This window comes from Vulpes lagopus, chromosome 15, assembly GCF_018345385.1.
Source record: "Vulpes lagopus strain Blue_001 chromosome 15, ASM1834538v1, whole genome shotgun sequence".
In the NCBI taxonomy this organism is placed as follows: Eukaryota; Metazoa; Chordata; class Mammalia; order Carnivora; family Canidae; genus Vulpes; species Vulpes lagopus.
The window spans coordinates 18,365,647-18,388,511 of NC_054838.1; the positions used below are offsets into that span (position 1 = coordinate 18,365,647).

At 42.1% G+C, this 22,865-nt stretch overlaps 2 protein-coding genes and 1 non-coding gene across 3 annotated transcripts; all 3 read left to right on the forward strand.

Moving 5' to 3' along the window:
* Positions 1–8,336: 8,336 nt before the first annotated feature.
* NLRP10 (NLR family pyrin domain containing 10) lies at positions 8,337–11,495 on the forward strand. Its single transcript, XM_041729825.1, is given in 3 exon segments — positions 8,337–8,456; positions 8,458–8,620; positions 9,799–11,495. Coding segments are annotated over 3 exon segments (1,980 nt in total).
* An 8,005-nt stretch (positions 11,496–19,500) lies between these two features.
* On the forward strand, positions 19,501–19,607 carry LOC121476710. The gene has a single exon (XR_005984000.1). It is a non-coding gene; the product is annotated as a U6 spliceosomal RNA (small nuclear RNA).
* Positions 19,608–20,201: 594 nt separating this feature from the next.
* On the forward strand, positions 20,202–21,146 carry LOC121475925 (olfactory receptor 10A3). The gene has a single exon (XM_041729593.1). The coding sequence runs from the start codon at positions 20,202–20,204 to the stop codon at positions 21,144–21,146; it is 945 nt and encodes a 314-aa protein (XP_041585527.1).
* The last annotated feature ends 1,719 nt before the right edge of the window (positions 21,147–22,865 follow it).

Here is a 22,865-nt window from a genome sequence, read left to right on the forward strand (position 1 = left end):
TATATATATATATACACACATATATAATGGAATGTATAAACACACACATGTATATACCACATCTTCTTTATCCATTAATCTGTTGATGGACATCTGGGGTCTTCCCATATTTTGGCTATTGTGGACATTGCTGCTAGGAACCACATATTCTAATTTCAGGATTTTAATTACTACTTTTGATTTTACCATGCATTTTTCTTATTTGTTAATTATTTATCAAAGAAATATTTCCTTATTACACAATATTCATGTTTCATAGTTCAGGAATACAGTTTAGTGACAAACTTCCATGTAACTCAACCCAATCTTTTGCCTTTGCTTTGAGTCCTACCTCAACTCCTTTGCATTCCAATATAATTTTGCGCTCTGAAAGACACCAAGCTTCTTTTCCTCAAAATCTTTCATGGGATTTGTATAGACTTCTTTTCTTGGCTCAGCCACAGCAAACCTAAGAGAAAGTGGAACCCTATAGGGATACAGTGAATGCTCCAACAGGATGAAATCACAGAGGCTTGGCATCTGCCAAAACTATATATCTGAAGTTTTGTCAAAGCACTGAAAGCCATGATAGTTATTGTCCTCAACATCAACTCCCTTCCCGACTGTTGGAGAGGTGGTGCTCCAGCAGCACACAGGTGTAGAAATTACCATGCATTTTTACTCATTTGTTTTGAGTTTAAACAGCTCCACCAATGATACAAGAGCTTTGAAATGCTCTAGCTCTGATATTTGCCATTCTGATTTGTGCATGTGCTTTGCCAGCCTGCCTGTTTTTCTGACTACCATCTTGCTAGCAGTTGCCAAGTTACTGGGGAGGATGCAGGTTTCCTTCTCCTCCAAGGCATGTAGGAGTACTCTTGAGAAAAGACAGCCTCTCCTGGCAGAGATGGATACTTTCAAATGGCTACGAGGGTCCTCTGTTTCATCTACTTATTCCTGTCTTCTGTGTTTTTTAGTTTCTTACTGTTTCCACCCTGTCTCTTTTGTCTCTGCCCCTTCCCTTTTGGAACTCAATTGCTCCAGCTGCCAGTTCTGTCCACAGCCAAGCCAGTGTTACAGGGAGGGAGGCCTCATTTCATGTCCTGCCTCCACCCTTCAATTAAAATGTTTTTTAAAATATCTCATTTCTGTTCCTTCAGGTGTGACTCTCAGTCCCTGACCCATCATCTCCAGACAAGGGACCTTCTAGGAGAGGCTGATCTGAGAGCCTTCTCAGCTAATGGACTCTGTTCTCTGTGTCACATGATCTGTGTGGCTGTGTCTCACTCTATTTTCCCATTTTGTCTCTCGGGCTTGGTTCTTTTCTGTCTTGCTTCTGTCTCTAGCCTTAGCTTGGTTAAGGCTCTGGGAGAGACCAATTTCCATTCCTGCCTATTCTCCTGGACTCTGGCAGAACTCACTGAGCACTGGGCATGAGAGGCCTTGGAGGGGGAGGGAAAGGTGCATAGGAGAGGCTCTAAATTGTTTCCTCATGGCTTCTCCCCATTTTACCTGCCCTCGCACCCCTAGGAGATACTCCTACTCATCCTTCATAGAGAATACAGGGACCACCAGGCATGAGTACCCTCATCTGACCACAAAACCCATAGAACTGCCTTGCTCTGCCAAATGACCCTGTCACTTTCTTTAGGCATGGATGGAAGATGTACCCTCCATCCTCCCATCAAAGGCCAGTCTTTTGCCTTTACTTTGAGTCCTACCTCAATCCACAGCCCAATTCTCTCCCCTGGTATTTCTCTCTCTTGTCTGCATTTTTTTTTATTCATGAGAGATGCACAGAGAGAGGCAGAGACATAGGCAGAGAAAGAAGCAGGCTCCTTGCAGGGAGCCTGAAGTGGGCCTGGATCCCAGGACTCTGAATCACGACCAAGCTGAAGGCAAACGCTCAACCACTGAGCAACCCAGGTGCCCCTCTTGTCTGCATTTCTAACCCAGTTCTTCTGTCAGATGATTTTTGTCAGCATTCAAATCCTTCCCACCCTCTCCCATGTTAAAACAAACAAGATCTTCTCTTGGCCCCACATTTCTCACATCTTCTCAGGACCTCTCAATTGCTTTTGTTGCCAAGTTTCCTGAAAGATATATCTATACACATTATTTTCTTTCTTTCTTTCTAATTCTTTCTCTTTCTTTCTTTCTTTCTTTCTTTCTTTCTTTCTTTCTTTCTCTTTCTTTCTTTCTTTCTTTCTTTCTTTCTTTCTTTCTTTCTTTCACGTTGAGGTTTAGTTGATGTACACCACTGTATTAATTTCAGGTTTACATTATGATTCAATATGTTTATATTGTGAAATGATCACCACCAATAAATATAAATAAATATAGCAATAAATATAGCTAACATCCACCATCATACATAGTTCCAGAAACTTTTTTGTGATGAGAACTTTTGAGATTTCCTTTTAATAACTTTCAAATATGCAATACAGTATTACTAGCTCCATTTCTTTACTCTCTATTCTTACTTTGGTAATTTTTATGTTTTTTTGTATATATTTTTTATTGGAGTTCAATTTGCCAACATATAGCATATCACCCAGTGCTCATCCCATCAAGTGCCCCCCTCAGTGCCCATCACCCAGTCACCCCCATCCCCCGCCCACCTCCCTTTCCACCACCCCTAGTTCGTTTCCCAGAGTTAGGAGTCTTTCATGTTCTGTCTCCCTCTCTGTTATTTCCCACTCATTTTCTCTCCTTTCCCCTTTATTCCCTTTCACTATTTTTTATATTCCCCAAATGAATGAGACCATATAATGTTTGTCCTTCTCCAATTGACTTACTTCACTCAGCATAATACCCTCCAGGTCCATCCACATTGAAACAAATGGTGGGTATTTGTCATTTCTAATGGCTGAGTAATATTCCATTGTATACATAGACCACATCTTCTTTGTCCATTCATCTTTCGATGGACACTGAGGCTCCTTCCACAGTTTGGCTATTGTGGACATTGCTGCTATAAACATCGGGGTGCAGGTGTCCTGGCATTTCACCGCCTCTGTATCTTTGGGATAAATCCCCAGCAGTGCAATTGCTGGGTCGTAGGGCAGGTCTATTTTTAACTCTTTGAGGAACCTCCACACAGTTTTCCAGAGTGGCTGCACCAGTTCACATTCCCACCAACAGTGCAAGAGGGTTCCCCTTTCTTCACATCCTCTCCAGCATTTGTTGTTTCCTGTCTTGTTAATTTCCCCCATTCTCACTGGTGTGAGGTGGTATCTCATTTTTTTTTAAGATTTTATTTATTTATTCATGAGAGACAGAGAGAGAGACAGAGAAAGAAAGAGAGAGAGAGAGAGAGAGAGAGAGAGAGAGAGAGGGAGAGAGGAGACAGAGACATAGGCAGAGGGAGAAGCAGGCTCCACGCGGGGAGCCTGACGTTGGAGTCCATCCCAGGTCTCCAGGATCAGGCCCTATGCTGAAGGTGGCGCTAAACCGCTGACCCACCCGGGCTGCCCTCATTGTGGTTTTGATTTGTGTTTCCCTGATGGCAAGTGATGCGGAGCATTTTCTCATGTGCTTGTTGGCCATGTCTATGTCTTCCTCTGTGAAATTTCTGTTCATGTCTTTTGCCCATACGAAAAGCCCACAGCAAATATCATTTTCAATGGGGAAACACTGGGAGCCTTTCCCCTAAGATCAGGAACATGACAGGATTGTCCACACTCACCACTGCTATTCAACATAGTACTAGAAGTCCTAGCCTCAGCAATCAGGCAACAGAAAGAAATAAAAGGCATTCAAATTGGCAAAGAAGAAGTCAAACTCACCCTTTTAGCAGATGACATGAAACTGTACACAGAAAACCCAAAAGAGTCCACTCCAAGATTGCTAGAACTCATACAGCAATTCGGCAGTGTGGTAGGATACAAAATCAATGCTCAGAAATCAGTGGCATTTCTATACACTAACAATGAAATGAAGAAAGAAAAATTAAGGAGTCAATCCCGTTTACAATTGCACCCAAAAGCATAAGATACCTAGGAATAAACCTATCCAAAGAGGTAAAGGATCTATACCCTAAAAACTACAGAACACTTCTGAAAGAAATTCAGGAAGACACAAAGAGATGGAAAAACATTCCTTGCTCATGGATTGGAATAATTAACATTGTGAAAATTTCAATGCTACCCAGGGCAATTTACACATTTAATGCAATCCCTATTAAAGTACCATGGACTTTCTTCAGAGAGTTGGAGCAAATCATCTTAAGATTTGTGTGGAATAAGAAAAGACCCCAAATAGCCAGGGCAATATTGAAAAAGAAAACCAGAGCTGGGGTCATCACAATGCTGGATTTCAGGTTGTACTAGAAAGGTATGGTTATCAAGACAGTGTGGTACTGGCACAAAAACAGACACATAGATCAGTGGAACAGAATAGAGAATCCAGAAATGGGCCCTCAACTCTATGGTCAACTAATATTCGACAAAGCAGGAAAGACTATCCACTGGAAAAAGGATAGTCTCTTCAATAAATGGTGCTGGGAAAATTGGACAACCACATGCAGAAGAATGAAACTAGACCATTCTCTGACACCATACACAAAGATAAACATAAAATGGATGAAAGATCTAAATGTGAGACAAGAATCCATCAAAATCCTAGAGGAGAACACAGGCAACACTGTTTTCGAACTTGGTCACAGCATCTTCTTGCAAGATACATCTATGAAGGCAAAGGAAACAAAAGCAAAAATGAATTATTGGGACTTAGTCAAGATAAAAACTTTCTGCACAGCAAAAGAAACAGTCAACAAAACTAAAAGACAACCTACAGAATGGGAGAAGATATTTGCAAATGACGTATCAGATAAAGGGCTAGTTTCCAAGATCTATAAAGAACTTATTAAACTCAACAACAAAGAAACAATCCAATCATGAAAATTTTTATTTTTTGAAGTAATATATGCTCATAGTTTAAGAGGGCAATTAACATTATAAAGCTTACACTGCAAATCCAGTACTTTCCTGGTCCATCTCCTCAAACCCCCACACTACTACCTTTGGTTCTCTTTTTTTTTGGAAGCAGCTGCTAATATATGTAAATTGTTCCTTCTTGCATCTCTGCACTTCTAAATAATACATGTCTACTGCTACCTTTGACTCATCAATTTTGTGCATTATCTGTTGACTTCCTATGCCAGAACACTCGAGAACATTCCACCACTAGCCTTTTGATGTGATTATGTTTTACATTTTAGTTAGATCAATATTCAGTGGTTCTGTTATTATTTCTATGCAAACATTATTCATACCTGAGTACTATAGTTTACTTTTTTTTTTATAGATTTTATTTATTTATGCATGAGAGACATGGAGGGAGAGAGAGAGGCAGAGATACAGGCAGAGGGAGAAGCAGGCTCCATGCAGGGAGCCTGACATGGGACTCGATCCCAGGTCTCCAGGATCCCACCCTGGACTGAAGGCGGCGCTAAACCGTTGAGCCACGGGGGGCTGCCCTGTAGTTTACTCTTATGTAAACTTCTGTCTTTCTTGTTTTTTTTTATCGCAGAAGGAGTAGTTTCTTTTTTTTTAAATTTTTATTTTATTTTATTTATGATAGTCACAGAGAGAGAGAGAGAGAGGCAGGCAGAGACACAGGCAGAGGAGAAGCAGGCTCCATGCCCCTGGAGCCCGACGTGGGATTCAATCCCGGGTCTCCAGGATCGTGCCCTGGGCCAAAGGCAGGCGCTAAACCGCTGCGCCACCCAGGGATCCCAGAAGGAGTAATTTCTTTATTTCATTCATTCTTAGTACTTAATGTTAATTTTTCCATACCTCTTAGTAGCCTCTTGGTAGGGTCGTCCAGAGGGCTTAGTAGCATCAGTTACTCTGTCAGTTCATCCTTTCCCTTGGAGATGGTCTGAGTGCCCCATTCTCCTCAGTCCTGGCTTCTGTCCTGTCACAATGCTCTAGGTCCTCTGATCAGCTGCCTTGAGGGGCTTTGCTTTCCTCCTTGTTTGGATTCCTGTTTCATGGAGCTCCTGTCTTTCTCCCTTTTCACTTCGATCAAGCACATCCTCCAGTGGTTTCAACAACTTAAAATGGTGCCATGGCTGTGGACATGGTGGTGACAGCACCTCAATTCCTTTGCATCTCAAGTCAAACTTCCCCAGCCTGGCCGCACATCAAGTGGTAGGAGAGCACTGGGATTGCAGAGAAGAGATGAAGGGGCTGTTGGGCTCTTTTATTTTCTTGGAACCAGAGCAAGTCATCCCTTTGGCCCCTCCTTTGTTTCTCAACTTAATATGTGGAAGAATGAGGTCAAGTTCTCCTCTGGTGAGCAGTACTCATCTACCGACAGATAGAATGTGTGGGTGTTTGTGCTGCTCTGAGGAGGACCAGGAGCACTTCATCTGTTCCAACCCCACGTGTACCAGGGCCTTTACATATTAAAGGAGAGGTGTCAGGGTTGTCCCACCTGTTTTTTAATTTTATTTTATTTTTATTTTTCAGAGGGAGAGAGCTGGGGGGCAGGAGCAGAAGGAGAGGGAGAGAATGAATCTTAAGCAGACTCCTCATCCAACACAGATCCCAATCTTACGACCCTGAGATCATGACCTGACCCAAAATCAAGTGTCAGACGCTTAACCAACTGAACCACCCAGGAACCCCCACTTATCCTTTTAATACCAGCACCACAAAGCAGAAGTGAACTAATGGGTTTGGGTTAAGTGGATCTAGGCTTGGCTTGAGGTCTGTTTGACTAGAAAAAAAAAATCTGTTTCTATTCAGTCCCAAAGTCATGACTTAAAATCTGGTGAAGTCATCAGGGAGGTGAGTCATCCCCACCTTACCACCAGCTCTTTGAGTCCAAATGGCCTGAAGCCTAGACCCCACATCTCCGTGGAATCCTATAGTGCCATCTTTTCTTGCTCTTTCCTGAATTATCTCTGCTAACAGCAGAGATTTTCAGTAAGTCTGAGGCTTTATTCGCTCCTATGTCAACAGGCTTGCTTTTGCAAATGACCCTATGACTTGCACCCATAGTCCATTGTAGTCTAATATTCTCCTAAACTTTTTTATCTGTTTTTGGTGTGTAGTTAAAATGCTGATATTTGAATCTCAGCAATGGTCTCTGTTCCCAAATACCTTCTTCTAACTCTCAGCCATTTTGCTATGGAGATGGATTCCCCATTGGTTATGGATCAGAGCGGATAATTCTGGACTCTGAAAGTTTCTGCCAATATTTGCTTGTCTTCTTCCGAAGACTGCCGTTCCACCAACATATTAGTTCTATACTTTCAACACAACTCAAGATCCCCCTCTCCCTTCGCTGCTGCTTCATATCTATATCCGTCTCCAGTGTGGGATAGCAGTTAGTCTAATGACCTACTTTCTTCTCCTGTCTTGAATGGTTTTGTCTTTTCACCTCTTTCTGTCCCTATTTACCTAGGTCATAGGCCATGATATAAATCCTGCCTTTTTGCCCACTGGTCCAGCTCTGGAAAACCCACTCTTCTCTGTCAAATTTCTCATCTGGAGCGATCCCCAAGACAATTTATGTGATGATCAAAAGAGATAACAACTAGTGAGTCCTCAAAGTACAGCTGTTTCTCTTATTACTTGAACTTAATTCCTTATCTTTTTCTTTTAAGGTTTTATTTACTTATTCATGAGAGAGAGGCAGAAGACACAGGCAGAGGGAGAAGCAGACTCCATGCAGGGAGCCCAATGTGGAACTCGATCCCGGGTCTCCAGGATCACACCCTGGGTTAAAGGCGCTAAACTGCTGAGCCACCCGGGCTGCCTTTAACTCCATATCTGAATTAGAAGATTTCCAGCTTTGAAATTCTGTGTGAAGCCAAGGGGCTGAGGAGTATAGAGTTTCTACCTTCTTGCCATTCCTCAGCAGTCCCAGTAAATATTCTGTATGGGTTCACAAAGTCAGAGAGAGGTTCACTTGTAAAACGTAAAAAAAAAAAAAAAAAAAAAAAAAAAAAAAAAGTGTCTATTTGTAACCCAAACTGCCTTAAGCAGCTACTTAGGGCCTGATAAACCATGGTGTGAGCAAGAGGAGGGTGGAGGAGAGAGATGGAGAGATAGAATCTACACACCCACACACCTTCCTTTTCATTTGGTGGCACAGACACACATCAGCCAGTGGACAAAGGGGCACAGTGGGGAATGCATAGGAAAGCTCTTTGCTGTCTCACCTGCTCGCCTTTCTTGGAACTTCGCTCATCTCTCATCTCTCCTTGGCCTGCGCTCAGCAGCTTGCTAAGTAAAGCAGGCGGCTGAGGTGCCTGCAGGCTGCTCTTCCCTCAGCACCCGCCTCTCTTCCCCGCTCTGCTTCTCCAGATCACGGGTCTGAACTCAACCCTTCACCCCAACACCATGGCCCTGACTCGCAACCCCCGGGAGGCATTGCTCTGGGCCTTGAGAGACCTTGAGGAGAAAAACTTCAAGCTATTCAAGTTTCACTTACGGGACATAAGCCTGCTTGAGGGGCGGCCTGCAGCTGGCGCGTGGGGAACTGGAGGGCCTGAGCCCAGTGGACCTGGCTTCTCGGCTGATTTCACTCTACGGAGCACTGGAGGCCGTGAAGGTGGTGGTCAGGGTCCTGAGGGTCATGAACCTGTTAGAACCAGTGGACCAGCTCAGCCACATTTGTCTGAACGGTGAGTGGAGCCAGGGATGAGGGGAGGTCAGGGTGGCACCAGGACTCTCCCACCCCCATGACATTTCCAGAGACTCCCATAGCCCGGAATTTTTGCTGTCTCTCCCTCTTGCCCTCTTTCTGTGCCTGGGAGCACCAGTGCCCAAGGACCTGGTGGTCTCCAGCTAAAGGCTCTGACAAGTGTAGGGACAGGGCCTGAGCCGAGGCATGGAGATTCATAGAAAGACTACATTAGCCATAATGCCCCACCTCCTACTTCCAGTTGTAGTGCCAGAGAAGAGGAGGGTAGCAGAGAGGGCTTAGAGATTGAATGAAGATGGTGTTGGTGAAGGGGTTTCCACTAATCAGCAGGAATGGCCTCGGGGTGTGGGGGTCATATCTTTCCTTAGCTGCTGTCCCAACGGGCAGCCCAGACTCCTTTCCACAGAGGACAGCCTGCTCCTGCATCCTGCTCTCTGCTCTCTCAAGGAACAGGGGGATCAATGCTGCCCTAGAGAACAATGTGGGCTTGAAGCCCAGAAGGTCGCCTGTCCTTTCTTGTGGGGTTCCAGGGGAGGTGCCTGTGCTCCCTCCAGGGGCCCCTCTTATACCCGAGAGCTCTTCTGACCTATAATCATAGCTTCTGCTCAGGAGCTGGTTTATCCTGAGCACACAGCTTGATCATTACCAAGAACAGGCTCCTGTTACTTATTTCACCATCCCCCAGCTTCCCTTTCCTTTCTCCACTCTGTCCTCACCTTTCTAATGGGGATGTTTCACAGGAGCACTCAGATATTCATACGCACAGACACTTTTGCACATACATGTATTCTTACAAATGCCCATTTGCTGATGCGCACTGATGCACCTTCCTCACACAAAAATACACAAACTTGCGTAAGTGTACTCCCATGAGTGTGCGTGGATACACTCACTCATACCCCATCGATATCCTCACACACATGAAACACACCCTTGCACACTCACATGGATGTGCATATACCCACCATGCATGTGTCTGTGTGCAGGAACACACCACGTGTCCAGGGGTCCTTCCCCTTAAAGCCCAAAATATAAACTTCAAGAGATACAAGTCAGAGAGTATACAGGATGAAACTAGAGAGCAGAGCCTAGAGTTTGAAGGGCCTTCTTTGTCTTTCTTTCTGTCTGACCCACTAACACCCCATGTGTCTGGCTCAGATTATAGAGAAATATATCGAGAGCATGTGCGCTGCTGCCTAGAGGAGAGGCAAGAGGAGTCAATCTGCGGCAGCCACAGTCAACTGCTTCTGGTGGCCACTTCTAGCCCAGGGAGCCCAGAATCATCTGCCTGCCCTGTCTTGGAGCAGGAATTGGACTCTGCCTCGGTGGAGACTCTGTTTGATCCAGGAGAAAAGTCCTACCAAGCCCCGCCCACAGTGGTGCTACAGGGGTCCGCTGGAACCGGAAAGACAACACTGGCCAGAAAAATGGTGCTGGACTGGGCCACTGGTACCCTGTACCCAGGCCGGTTTGATTATGTCTTTTATGTCAGCTGCAGAGAAGTGGTTCTGTTACAGGAGGGCGTACTGGACCAGCTTCTCTTCTGGTGTTGTGGGGACAACCAAGCACCTGTCAGAGAGATGCTGAGGGAGGCTGAGCGACTGCTATTCATCCTGGATGGCTTTGATGAACTGCAGAGACCCTTTGTAAGGGGCTTGAAGAGTCTGAGGCTGAGCCCCATGGAGAAAGTGCTGCACTGTCTAATTAGAAGAGAAGTGCTTTCCACATGTTCACTTCTTATCACCACCCGGCCCTTGGCTTTGCAGAATTTGAATCCCTTGCTGAAACAATCACACCATATTCACATCCTTGGCTTCTCTGAGGATGAACGGAGGAGGTATTTCAGCTCCTATTTCATGGATGAGGAGCAAGCCAGAAATGCCTTTGACATTGTACGAGGAAATGACGTTCTCTACAAATCATGTCAAATTCCAGGCATTTGCTGGGTGATCTGCTCCTGGCTCAAGGAGCAGATGGAGAAGGGCAGAGAGATCTCAGAGACTCCCAGTAATGGCACAGACATCTTCATGGCCTATGTCTCCACCTTCCTGCCCCCCAGTGACAATGAAGGCTGCTCCAAGCTTACTCGGCACAGGGTCCTGAAAGGTCTGTGCTCCTTAGCAGCTGAGGGGATCCAGCACCAGAGATTCATGTTTGAAGAAGCTGACCTCAGGAAGCACAATTTAGATGGGACCAGACTTGCTGCTTTTCTGAGTAGCATGGATTACCAAGAGGGACTTGACATCAAGAAGTTCTATATCTTTCGCCACATTAGCTTCCAGGAGTTTTTTCATGCCATGTCCTACCTGGTGAAAGAGGACCAGAGTCAGCTGGGGAAAGAGTCCCGCAAAGAAGTGAAGAGGCTTCTGGATGAAGAAAGGCAGGCAGAGAATGAGGAGATGACCCTCAGTATGCATTTTTTATTGGACATATTGAAAAAAGAGACCTCCTCGAACTTCGAGCTAAAGTTCTCCCTCAAAATTTCTCCCTTGGTAAAGCAGGATCTGAAGCATTTTAAAGAACAAGTGAAATCTATAAAGCATAAAGGGGCCTGGGATTTGGAATTCTCCCTGAATCAGTCTAAAATAAGGAATCTGGTAAAAGGTGTTCAGATAAGTGATGTATCGCTTAAGATGCAACGTTCAAATAAAAAGAAACCCCATGACAGGAACTCATTTTCTGTCAAAACCAGCTTGATTAATAGATGGAAAGAGAAGGAAAAATGTCCTTTTGTGGACAAAGATAATATAGAAAAGACACAAATGGAGGCTTCTAATGGAAAAGGCAGCGAAATGGAGAAACGAGATGCTGAGGGTAGGAGCAGTAGGACGGGAAGTGGAGGAATGGGACAGTAGAGCTGAAGGGTCAGGAAGGTTGGAGAGTCAGGGACAGGAAGATGGGGGAAGACAGAGTGTAAAAAAAATGGAGAGATGAGAGATTAGACTAATAGGTACTGGAAAGAGTGGAAGGGCAGAAGAGCAAGTAGAAAAGAAAATTAGATAATACAGGTTCAGAAAACTTGGAATATAGGACATAGGGAAAGGCCATGTGGACTGAGTCCCTAGGAACAATCACATTTACCATCAGTGGCTCAAATTCAGTTATTTAGCATCTCTTCTTCCTACAGAAGCTGCTTATAACCTCCTCTACTGTGGAATTTAATGTTAATGTTTATATTAGTGACCAAACATGTGATCGGTAAACTATGGATTGTCCTCATTCTGTAAGATTGGATAATGTGAAGCATATTAATATCAACATTTAAAAGAAATATTGTACTGGGTTATAAGGGAATATCCCTTTGACTCTGTTTTGTGATCAATTGCTGCTTAAATAAATAGTAGCTTCCCATCTTTCTAGAAATTTCTAGAATTTCTGTGTTGGAAATGAACCATGTCTTGTCACAGACCTTTGGTCTTAAAGTCTACTGTGACTTGACCTAGTTCTGCACTAATACCATGTCACTCGTCCCCAGTGATGCCATTACCTCCCTTTTCTTTTTTTGGAAAGACCAGCCAGTTCCCAGAGATAAGTCATAATCCCTTTTTTTCTGCTCTGGCTCATTCTGTATAGACAAGAAGAGTTCAAAGGAATTTTAAATATAGGTGGGGTCAGTTCCTGACTCTCTCGTTTCACAGATGAGGAAATTGAAGTTCATTTAGGAGACCCATCAATTTCTGGGGTTCCAATGTTCATAGCAGTAATGTTCACAATAGCCAATATATGGAAGGAGCCATGATATCCTTCAACAGATGAGTTGATAAAGAAGATGTGAGGTATATATATAATAGAAAATATTAGCCATCAGAAAGGATGAATACCTACCATTTGCTTCAGTGTGGATGGAACTGGAGAGTATTATGCTGAGTGAAATAAGTCAATTGGAGAAGGACAATCATCATACGGTTTCACTTATATGTGGAATATAAGAAATAGTGAAAGGGACAATGAGGGAAAGGAGGGAAACTGAGTGGGAAAAAATTAGAGAGGAAGACAAACCATGAGAGACTCCTAACTCTGGGAAACAAACAAAGGGTTGCAGAAGGGGAGGTGGGTGGGGTGAAAGGGTAACTGGGTGACAGGGACTAAGGAGGGCACTTGATAGGATGAGGGCTGAGTGTTATACTATATGTTGGCAAATTGAATTTAAATAAAAATATATAAATAAATAAAAATTTCTGGAGTTCCTCAGAGAGATCTCTTTGGTCCTACCCCTCAGCCAACACAGTAGAGGCCCCTGAGGACCTGGTGTGGGCACCACAAACCTACTCTCACCCCAGCTGTTGCTGCTGGTGCCAGAGCAGCCAAGAATGCCAGTGCTGCCTTGACCTTCAGTGCCCCACAGAAAGGTTACAGACACCCCTCATTTTGCTTTTCACACATTTTTATTCCTGTCATGATTCCTTACAAGTTGATTCCACACGTACCACTTCCAGCAAGACATGCCCAAACTTCTGAATCTAAGGGAACTTCACTTGGGTGGTCAATTTGGGATATCATAACAATTCACTCTTTTTCACACAGGAAATTTGGTGGCTCCAAATTTGATAATTATATAGATGATATATTGAACACATAGACTGTGTTTGTGTCCAGAATATGTGTAACAAACAGTATGTGTGTACATGTGCTTATTTAAAGAGTAATTTGTACTGCATTGTTACAGAGGCTGGCTGGCATCCAGTGTGGGTGAGGTTGTGTCACCCCCTAAGAGATTAGATATTCACAGCAGACCGACTCCTGAATATCATAGAGAATCTGGGAACAAGGGAACAGGTGCCCAGCCACACTGCTGGATGGATATTCATGGGGTCAAGGAGGCCCATTTAAAAAAAAACATAGGTCTAACATGCAATTGAGGTTTAGATAATTTATTTTGATTAGGATTCACATTCAGTTCAAACTAGCTGAAGCAAAAAATTAAATGACCCACTGTATTTATTTTTTACAGATAACAGACTTCTAGTTTTAGCTATGTCCAGCTCTTTATAGGTAATGGCATCAAGGCTTTCACTCTCTCTCCCCTCTATTGCTCTTTTTATAGTTGCCCTTTCTTCTTATTTCATAGAGTGGCTCTTATGTATCAGAGAAGATAGACATAAGGGGTGTCAACTTAAGCCATCCTTACAGTCAACAACCCTAAAAGAACAGAATCATCTTTATCAATAGGTCTAGCAGAGAAGTTGGAAGAGGCTTCTGACCTGACCCTGGGTATGTGCCAAGCCTTGAACAACCACTGTGGTCTGGAATATGAACTTCTCTGATTACATAGGCTTAAATCTGATGGCCTAGGTCACACCTGCGGGCTAAGTAAGAAAGGATCAGCACTTCTTGAAACTCAAGGAATGGGAGAGTGGTTCCCCAAAGGAAAGGATTCTGAACATACAGAATAATATGTCACACAGATATTACACAATGGTCTGGGGTTCCCTGAGGGGCTGGGTAAGAGGAAGAGGCCATGAGACACCTGTGTGTAGAAGTCTGAAAGAATGGGTCCAACTGGGATCCAGAGCTTGGTGGCTGAAGGGAGCAGTGATTCTAGGTGCAGAGAGACCCTGGTTTTACCTGGTGCTGACTTAGCCTCCCTCTGGGGAAGTGGAGGTACAAACCATGGGAAAGAGAAGGTTGTAGTTTCCTAGGGAATAACCATGGGGACCCCCTCGGAAAGACTGGGGTTTGAGAATGGCAGGTAGAGGAAGCTTGTGAGAAAAAACACAAGATGCCCAGTTACATCCGAATTTCAGATAAACTATAAATATTTTTTTTTGCATGGGACACACACTAAAAGATTGTTTATACGAAATTCAAATTTGACTGAACATTCTATATTTTTATTTGCTCAATCTGGCAACCCTAAGTAGAGGAGGGTGGTGGGGGCAGGCAGCAGCCATGAGCCACATAGGAACATATCTGCTGCTGTAGCTTCAATTAGTCCTGACAATTCCCCTATTTCTTCTCCCCTTCTCTGGACTCTTAAAATGAAAGTGGCCTTTTGCAGAACCCACAAACTGGGGGGAAGGCTCCTAAGTAGGTTAGAAATGTGAGTATTCTTGGGAATATGTGGAGAACATTTGCCAGGAAAAGACTGAATTTATATTAGTAAATCTGTGGCAATTTTGAGATTGGACTCGTGTAAATTGATTTTTGACATGGTTGTCAGTGACTATGCTTTCTCTCAGATAATTTAGAATTTCCTCTTCCCTTTTTGGAACACTGGCAGAAATGTAACTCCCTCCTTACCAAAACAAAACAAAACAAAACAAAACAACCCAAAAACCCCACACACAAAAAAACCCCACACAAAACAAAACATGCTTCTTAATTCATTAGAGACTCAGGAAGACAATAATCTCTATGTTTCATGCTTCCCATTTCCCACTTCAAGGCCCCAGTGGACTTTTGTCGTTGTTGTTGTTATCATGGAGAAGGTGATGGGGGCATCTATATTGTGCTCTTAACAATACCCTGTATAGTCCAATTCAGCCTGAATGACGGGATGGTCAATCTCAAGAAGGTCCCTTTTGTTAGTAGGATGTGTAACTATTCACTTCTTGACTTTTTTAATAATCTTTTCCCATTCACTCCTAAACTCGAGAACCAGACCCCGAAGTGTGTGAAATCCTTGAAGTGATTCATTTACAGATTTTCCTTGCCCTATTTCCATTTATTCTCCATCCCTCCTTCACTAAGATTTGAAATCCTGTCTTCTTCACCCTCTACATTCATGTCCTTCAGGATAGTCCTACGTGGGATTTGATCCCCGGACTGGAGATTACACCCTGAGCTGAAGGCAGATGCTCAACCGCTGAGCCACCCAGGTGTCCCTAGTCTCCTTCCTTTGCCAAAAATACCATTATTTCTCTTGGGGATTTTTTTCATTAAACTTTTTAAAGTATGCACTGTTTGGGTAGATGCTATCCTCATTTATGGGGTAGGTACCATTTGGCAGCATTCTCCATTCTCATCAATCACATTGTCTGGTCCATGGTTTCTCATGTAATCCTCCTACAGCAAATGATATGAGAGGGGTCCTCAAATTGTTTTTTGTGAATGAACACCTTTTTCCCACAGGATAACTAGTATGTTTCCCACTGGATACAGATTAGAAAGGATGTATCTCTAAGTATTGGTAGACATTGTCTGTAGTTGGGGAGAGCTTCCTTGAGAATGGAACCTACTCTAGGAAAGCAGAGATGAGAAATAGAGAAAGGGAACCAGATCCTGTTCACCTCATCTGAATTTAGGATAAAGCCAAGCCTGCAAATTCATTCGTCCCTACATTCTGATGGGACTGAATCAATGGTCTCATTGATTGCTCAAGTCAGTACAGGCTAACCTATGAGTCCCTTGGTTCTTTCACATACCTTGTGAGATTAATAATATCATTTTAGCAGAAAAGTAAGCCAGAGAAGCTACATATTTGCTCAGTCATATAGTTAGTTCAGATACTTTCTCTTCAAGATAAAAAGCACGATCTATAAAATCACCTAAATGACTAATGCCCCCCCCACCACCGAATTTTCAGTGTTTCCATATTTCTACAGGAAAATATTTTAAAAATTGGTAATGACACCAGGCTTTCCACAAAGTAACTTCAACCTACTTGTCTTAACATGTTTCCTATCACTGCAGAAACTGCCCATCCCATGCAATCAATCTAGATAAACCTGCCTTTCCTTATACCCCTATCCCTGCTTGTCTTCACTGTCTTTACTTTTACTCAGCCTTTGCTTTCATTCCTTAATGGTGGTGTTGGGTGCATCATGGTGAAATTGAGTCTCTTGAGTGAATAGATGTTTATCCCTATATAAACCTGAAGGAGTGTTGCTTCAAGTTTGAGTAATTGAGCTTTCTTATGTCCATAGGGGGAAGTCTATATAAATTGAGTGTAAATTTTCCAGAGAATTCTCCAAGGGCAAACATTCAATACTATATAATGTTATATAATCAGTGCATTGAATCACTAAGTTTTATTTATGGGAGAGTATTTTTTTAAACTAAAGAAGTGAAACAGATGATTGAATGAATGAAAATGAGAGGTAAAGAACTGAAGGTAAGGAACTGAAGATTCTGCTTATGTGCCTGTTAGTGGGTTTGCCATTTAAAGTTCTTCTCACTGATAATTGGAGATACTTATCATTGCTCAAGTGAGAATGTCAACCACTCTGTCTTTTATAGTCCCATAAAACTTTGGGCAATAATTAGAACTTTAAGTAGTTTGCTTGCACTAATCATCAATTCATAGAGCTTTGTAGCTGGGGTGGGAGGTGATCAGAAATAAGGCCAGTCACGCCAAAGATGAAACCCAGAGAAGGGGGTGATTTGGCCAAGGTCATACAGAAAGTTAACAGTAGAACCAGAAGGACATGTCATTCAATCAATCAGGTCACCATTAGGGTAACTCATGTGAAAGGGAAAAGATGGAGCATTCAGGTTCAGTTTTCTTTTTTCTTTTTTCTTTCTTTCTTTCTTTTTTTCTTTCTTTCTTCTTTCTTTCTTTCTTTCTTTCTTTCTTTCTTTCTTTCTTTCTTTCTTTCTTTCTTTCTTTCTTTCTTCTTTCTCTTTCTTTCTTCTTTCTCTTTCTTTCTTCTTTCTTTCTTTCTTTCTTTCTTTCTTTCTTTCTTTCTCCTTTCTTTTTTCTATCATACATAAAGACAGTGATTTAGATTTGTTTCATAATTATCGGTCCCCTGAAGTTCATCTATTTTTGATAAGATACTCTAAATTTTAATATTTTTAAAACTTATTAGTTTTATATACTTGGAGCTTAATATATATTTTTATCTACTACAAATGGTACTTAAATGCTTTTTTTTCTTCAGGGTCCACCTTACTAACTTTAGAGATTACTTGATATCCAAAACATAATTATTAAAGTTAATACAGATATTTGATTTATCACCATGGTTAAACTCTGTAAATCAACTTGCTTTTTACTATCTGTTAATGTCCTAATAATCTGAGTTCAAGGCAACAATACATATATTCAGCTTCTGTCTTCCCGGCTTCTTCATGTCCTACAATGAAATATTGTCAGTTTTCAAAGCACCATCCAAAGACCAGGAGGCCCCCACTCTAGTATTAAGATGTTACAAATACCTCTGATTTGAACAAATCTGCCTTCCTCCTTCTACTTCCTGGCTCTTCCACCCATAGCATCCTTTGATTATGGTTGTTTACTTCCCCTCTCCACTCAGAAGTAATTTTCCCTTTTCAAATTTCTAAAACACTTGTTCCCATCTAGTTTCTCTTAAATGCCAGCCTGAGAAGTAGGCATTTTATTTTATTTATTTTTTTATAATAAATTTATTTTTTATTGGTGTTCAATTTGCCGACATACAGAATAACACCCAGTGCTCATCCTGTCAAGTTCCCCCCTCAGTGCCTGTCACCCATTCACCCCCACCCCACACCCTCCTCCCCTTCCACCACCCCTGGTTCATTTCCCAGAGTTAAGAGTCTTAAAAGGAGACCCTGAAGATTCTGGGAGAAAGGATGATATTATTTTGGCAGAGGTATGAGGGATAGATTGGAAAAGAAGTCACAAAACATGGAGAAGCCTGTTAGGAGAGCATTTAATGATGAGGGTAGGGAGGGGGAGGAAGCAGGGGAAGGAAAGAGGCCATGACTCCAGATTTTAAACACCTGTGGGTCTGACAGTGAATAGGATGCTGGGGACAGGGGAGGGAGAGAAGGTCTGGGTGACAAGGGAGGAGAGCGGGGAGAAGCAAGGTGCTCCATCCAGATAGGGGCTCAGAAGAGCAGCTAGACAGGAAGAAGATGGTCAGCTGTGCTTGGGATTGGTAAGCCCAAAGGACTCAGCATATATGCCTCCTCCTCTGTGCCCACCCACCGCTTTTCTACCTTCCCTTCAGCCTCCCCCTCATCTGAATGGAAGGGAAGGCTGCAGTTTTCTATGAACAAATCAGAGAAACACCATGTCAGGTCCAGAAGGGAGGCCCTGCTCCCAACCACACAGGGGAGTCTGAGTGCAAAAAGACTCAGAGACTCATCTTGGAGGTAGTAGCAGAATCAGGATTGTGGCCCAGCCCTCCAATTCAGTGATATCTCCAATCCTACAGGGGCTGCAAACCTCTACAAAAAAGCCATGGGTTGATTCTGGGGCTCTCTATTCCCTTGTTTTATTTTTCATTCAGACAATAGATTCCCTAAGGTCAGAGTCCAGGTTTCTGAATTTTAATATTCTTCCATCTATTCAACAAATACTGATTTAGCATCTATTATATCTAGTTATTATCTATTCCAGGCACCGAAGATACAGAAAAGAACAGAACAAAGTTCCTGTCTTCCTGGAGCTTACGTTCCAGAAGGGGGAATTAGATAATAAGCATAAAACCCTAATAAATATGTGTGATTTCAGTTGGTGACAAGTGTTATGGCAAAATATAGACCAGGGAGGTGGAAGTCATAGGGTGCTGGAGGAGGGGGGTAGGGGATGCTATTTTATGCTGTTCTCTCCGGGAAGACCTCTCTGTCAAATTTATGTCATGAATGTATCTTTGAGGGTATATGGGCGCCACATGGTGGGTGCACAAACAGTGTTTAATGAATTGTTAATGGTTAAATGAACTTGCTAATAATATGTGTGTGGTGGGGGGTGGAGAGAGAGAGAAACGGAGAGAGTTTAAATCACGGGACCAGAATAACCAAAAATGGAATTTTGTATAGCCCCCCAATTCATTTTATGGTCATAAGGATGGGCGATGGAGAACTGATCTCTAAAGTTTTTCATTCAGGCAAATTTCAGAATAATAGATCCATTCTAACCAAAAAATAGATGTGCTTGAAATAATTTACTTACGGTCATCTGAGATAAGAGCATCTAAAATTCAACCCCTTGTGCTTGCTTCGGCAGCACATATACTAAAATTGGAACGATACAGAGAAGATTAGCATGTCCCCTGTGCAAGGATGACACGCAAATTCGTGAAGCGTTCCATAAAAATAAATAAATAAATAGATAAAATAAAATAAAATAAAATTCAACCCCTTTTGAGTGTTTCTCTATTTGGTATATTATTCACGAATCTCATTTTTCATAAGGCAATATAAATGTATTTTGAACTTTGGCATTTGTAATAAATACTCATCAAAATTTGTTTTAATTTAGAATTAATAGCTATAAATTTTTGTCCTTTTTTTGCTATTTTTTATTTAAAGCCTTTATTGGAAAAATCACATATGAAATACAATTGAAAAGAACAGAAATGCATACATCAATGTAACGGACAATGGATTCTGTGTTTTAAGAATAGGATTTATTTTCAATCTAGCAAAAAAGTTGGCAGAGAACACCTGCTATTTCATACCTTGAAAGCAAGATTTCTGAGCCAAAATTTCTCACTTCATTTGTATTTGAACGACTCACTCTTCCAATATATTGGTTATTCTCAAAATTTGCCAACTTGAAGATCTGACAAATGAATTCATTATTACATCTTCTGCCAAGAATTTAAGACTCAAACTACCAGCTATTGGACTGTGTGACCTCATGATTTGTATACAATGTCCATAAAAACAGCATACTCTTTTCCACTGAAATGAAAAGGCAAAATCAAAGCTCTGTGGTTGAATTCATCCTCTTGGGCTTTTCTAACTTCCCTGAACTCCAAGAGCAGCTCCTTGGGGTTTTCCTGGCTGTTTACCTGGTGACTCTGATGGGAAATGCCATCATTATAGTCATCATTTCCTTGGAACAGAGCCTCCACGTGCCCATGTACCTGTTTCTCCAGAACCTGTCTGTGGTGGACGTGAGTTTCAGCGCAGTCATTATGCCTGAAATGCTGGTGGTCCTCACCAGGGAGAAAACGTCCATTTCATTTATGAGCTGTTTTGCACAGATGTATTTCATCCTTTTCTTTGGTGGTACTGAATGTTTTCTCCTGGGGACGATGGCTTATGACCGATTTGTTGCAATCTGTCACCCTCTGAGCTACCCAATGATTATGAACAAAAGGGTTTTCATGAAATTAGTAATGTTCTCATGGGTCTCAGGGATCATGGTGGCTACTGTGCAGACCACATGGGTTTTCAGTTTTCCTTTTTGTGGCCCCAACGAAATCAATCATCTCTTCTGTGAGACTCCCCCAGTGCTAGAACTTGCATGTGCAGACACGTTTCTGTTTGAAATCTATGCATTCACTGGCACCATTTTGATTGTCATGGTTCCTTTTGTGTTGATACTCCTGTCCTATATTCAGATTCTCTTTGCCATCCTGAGGATGCCATCAGCCACTGGGAGGCAAAAGGCCTTTTCCACTTGTGCCTCCCATCTTACGTCTGTGACCCTCTTCTATGGCACAGCCAGTATGACTTATTTACAACCCAAATCTGGCTACTCCCCAGAAACTAAGAAACTCATGTCATTGGCTTACACATCGCTTACACCTCTGCTGAATCCACTGATCTACAGTTTGAGAAACAGTGAGATGAAAAAAGCTTTGATGAAACTATGGCGAAGAAGAGTGGATTCACACACATTCTGACTGTGCTGAGAAGCCAGGTGATATTTGACCAGTGTTTGACTGAACTCTACTTAAATTTAATAAATGGCCAAACAGTCTGCATTTCTTGGTATGAACATGCTTAATTTATTATTTTTCCAAGGTCAATAATATTATAGGGATCTGTATTTTTGATAGTGTACTTGTGTCATTATTTTTAAATATAATATATAATATAGCAGTTAATATGTTCCTCTATTATGATCATCTAGGTCATTACTGGATTGTCATCATAAAGACAAAGCTTCAATAAACACCTAGTTCCATACATTCGTAACTACTGATGTTTTATTTCTCTTTTTTTCTTTTAAAGATTTTATTTATTTGTTCATGAGAGACACAGAAAGGGAGAGAGAGAGAGAGAGAGAGAAGCAGAGACACAGGCAGAGGGAGAAGCAGACTCCATGCAGGGAGCCCGATGTGGGACTGATCCTGGGTCTCCAGGATCACGCCCTGGGCTGAAGGCGGCGTTAAACCGCTGAGCCACCGGGGCTGCCCTGATACTTTATTTCTGACAGATTCTTCAAGGTAGGTCTGATGGAATGAAGAACATGCACGCTTATAAGTTTTCAGAGTTATTGCATAGCTACTTTTCAAAGTCCTTGAAACTTTTCAGAGTAACCTGAAGAGCCACTCTGCTAAACTAACAGGGTAGAGCTTCGAGAGACCAGTACGTAGATAAGATTTTTATTTCTGGAGTGAAAATCCAGAAATTCTGTGAATGAGTAGGAAAATAAATCAGCTATTCTGAGGAGACCAAACTGGTTCTACTTTAAGGATTTACATAGATTTTAATCAAAACAGGAGTGCTCTTGGTTTATTTTCATATATTCACCCAGTGATGAGTGAAGGACTAAATGAGCACTTCCCTGAAGTCTCACTTGATACAAGTTCTCTTTTTCACTGATAGACCACTGTTTTTAGAGACTTTTGTTAAATTTCCCTTTGTAGGCCCAAAGTGCCCTCACACACTATGTTTATAAACATAGGATGATTCATTTCTTTTATTGTGGGAAACCAAGTGATTAATTATTTGTGCACATTTTCTTTGGTCCTATATCACATCACTAACTGTGGGATCTTCCCTAGAATAATCTCTCATCTGGCAACATTTGGGACATTTGATGGTTACTTGCTATTTTAATGTTGTTATTCATAAATAGTGGGGCCCCTTTATTGGATTTTTATCACATGAGCTCCTATTGCCCTTAGTTTCTGTTCCAGGGATGGTAATAAAGGAGAAAAATGCTATTCCCACTGTCATTCAGCTGTGGGAAAAACAATTTTTAGTTACTACTGCCTCTGGTAAACTGATTTGATTTTCACAAAAGGAAATTTTGTCATCAAATGGTCAAAACCAGTTTGAATAATATTTGAAGGTTGTGTAATCTTCTTTTCAGTGGAGCACTAAACAGACATTTAGGAATCCTTTCATTAGTGTTTGTCCAGACATTTCCTTCTTGTAGTCTTTAGGAGGTTCAATTAAATAAGGCCATTCAGAAAAAAAATCCTTGAAAGTCTAAATCCCAAGACAAATAGTCACTTTTGGGGCACCTAGGTGGCTCAGTCGGTTAAGCATCTGCCTTTGGTTTGGGTCATGAACCCAGGGTCCTGGGATACAGCCCCACAAATGGCTCCCTGCTCAGCAGAGAGCCTGCTTCTCCCTCTGCCTCTGCCTATTGATCTCTCTGCTTGTGTACT

Bases quoted from the DNA above. Each gene is read 5' to 3' on its own strand.
- LOC121475925 (XM_041729593.1), top strand. From the start codon at position 20,202: ATGAAAAGGCAAAATCAAAGCTCTGTGGTTGAATTCATCCTCTTGGGC.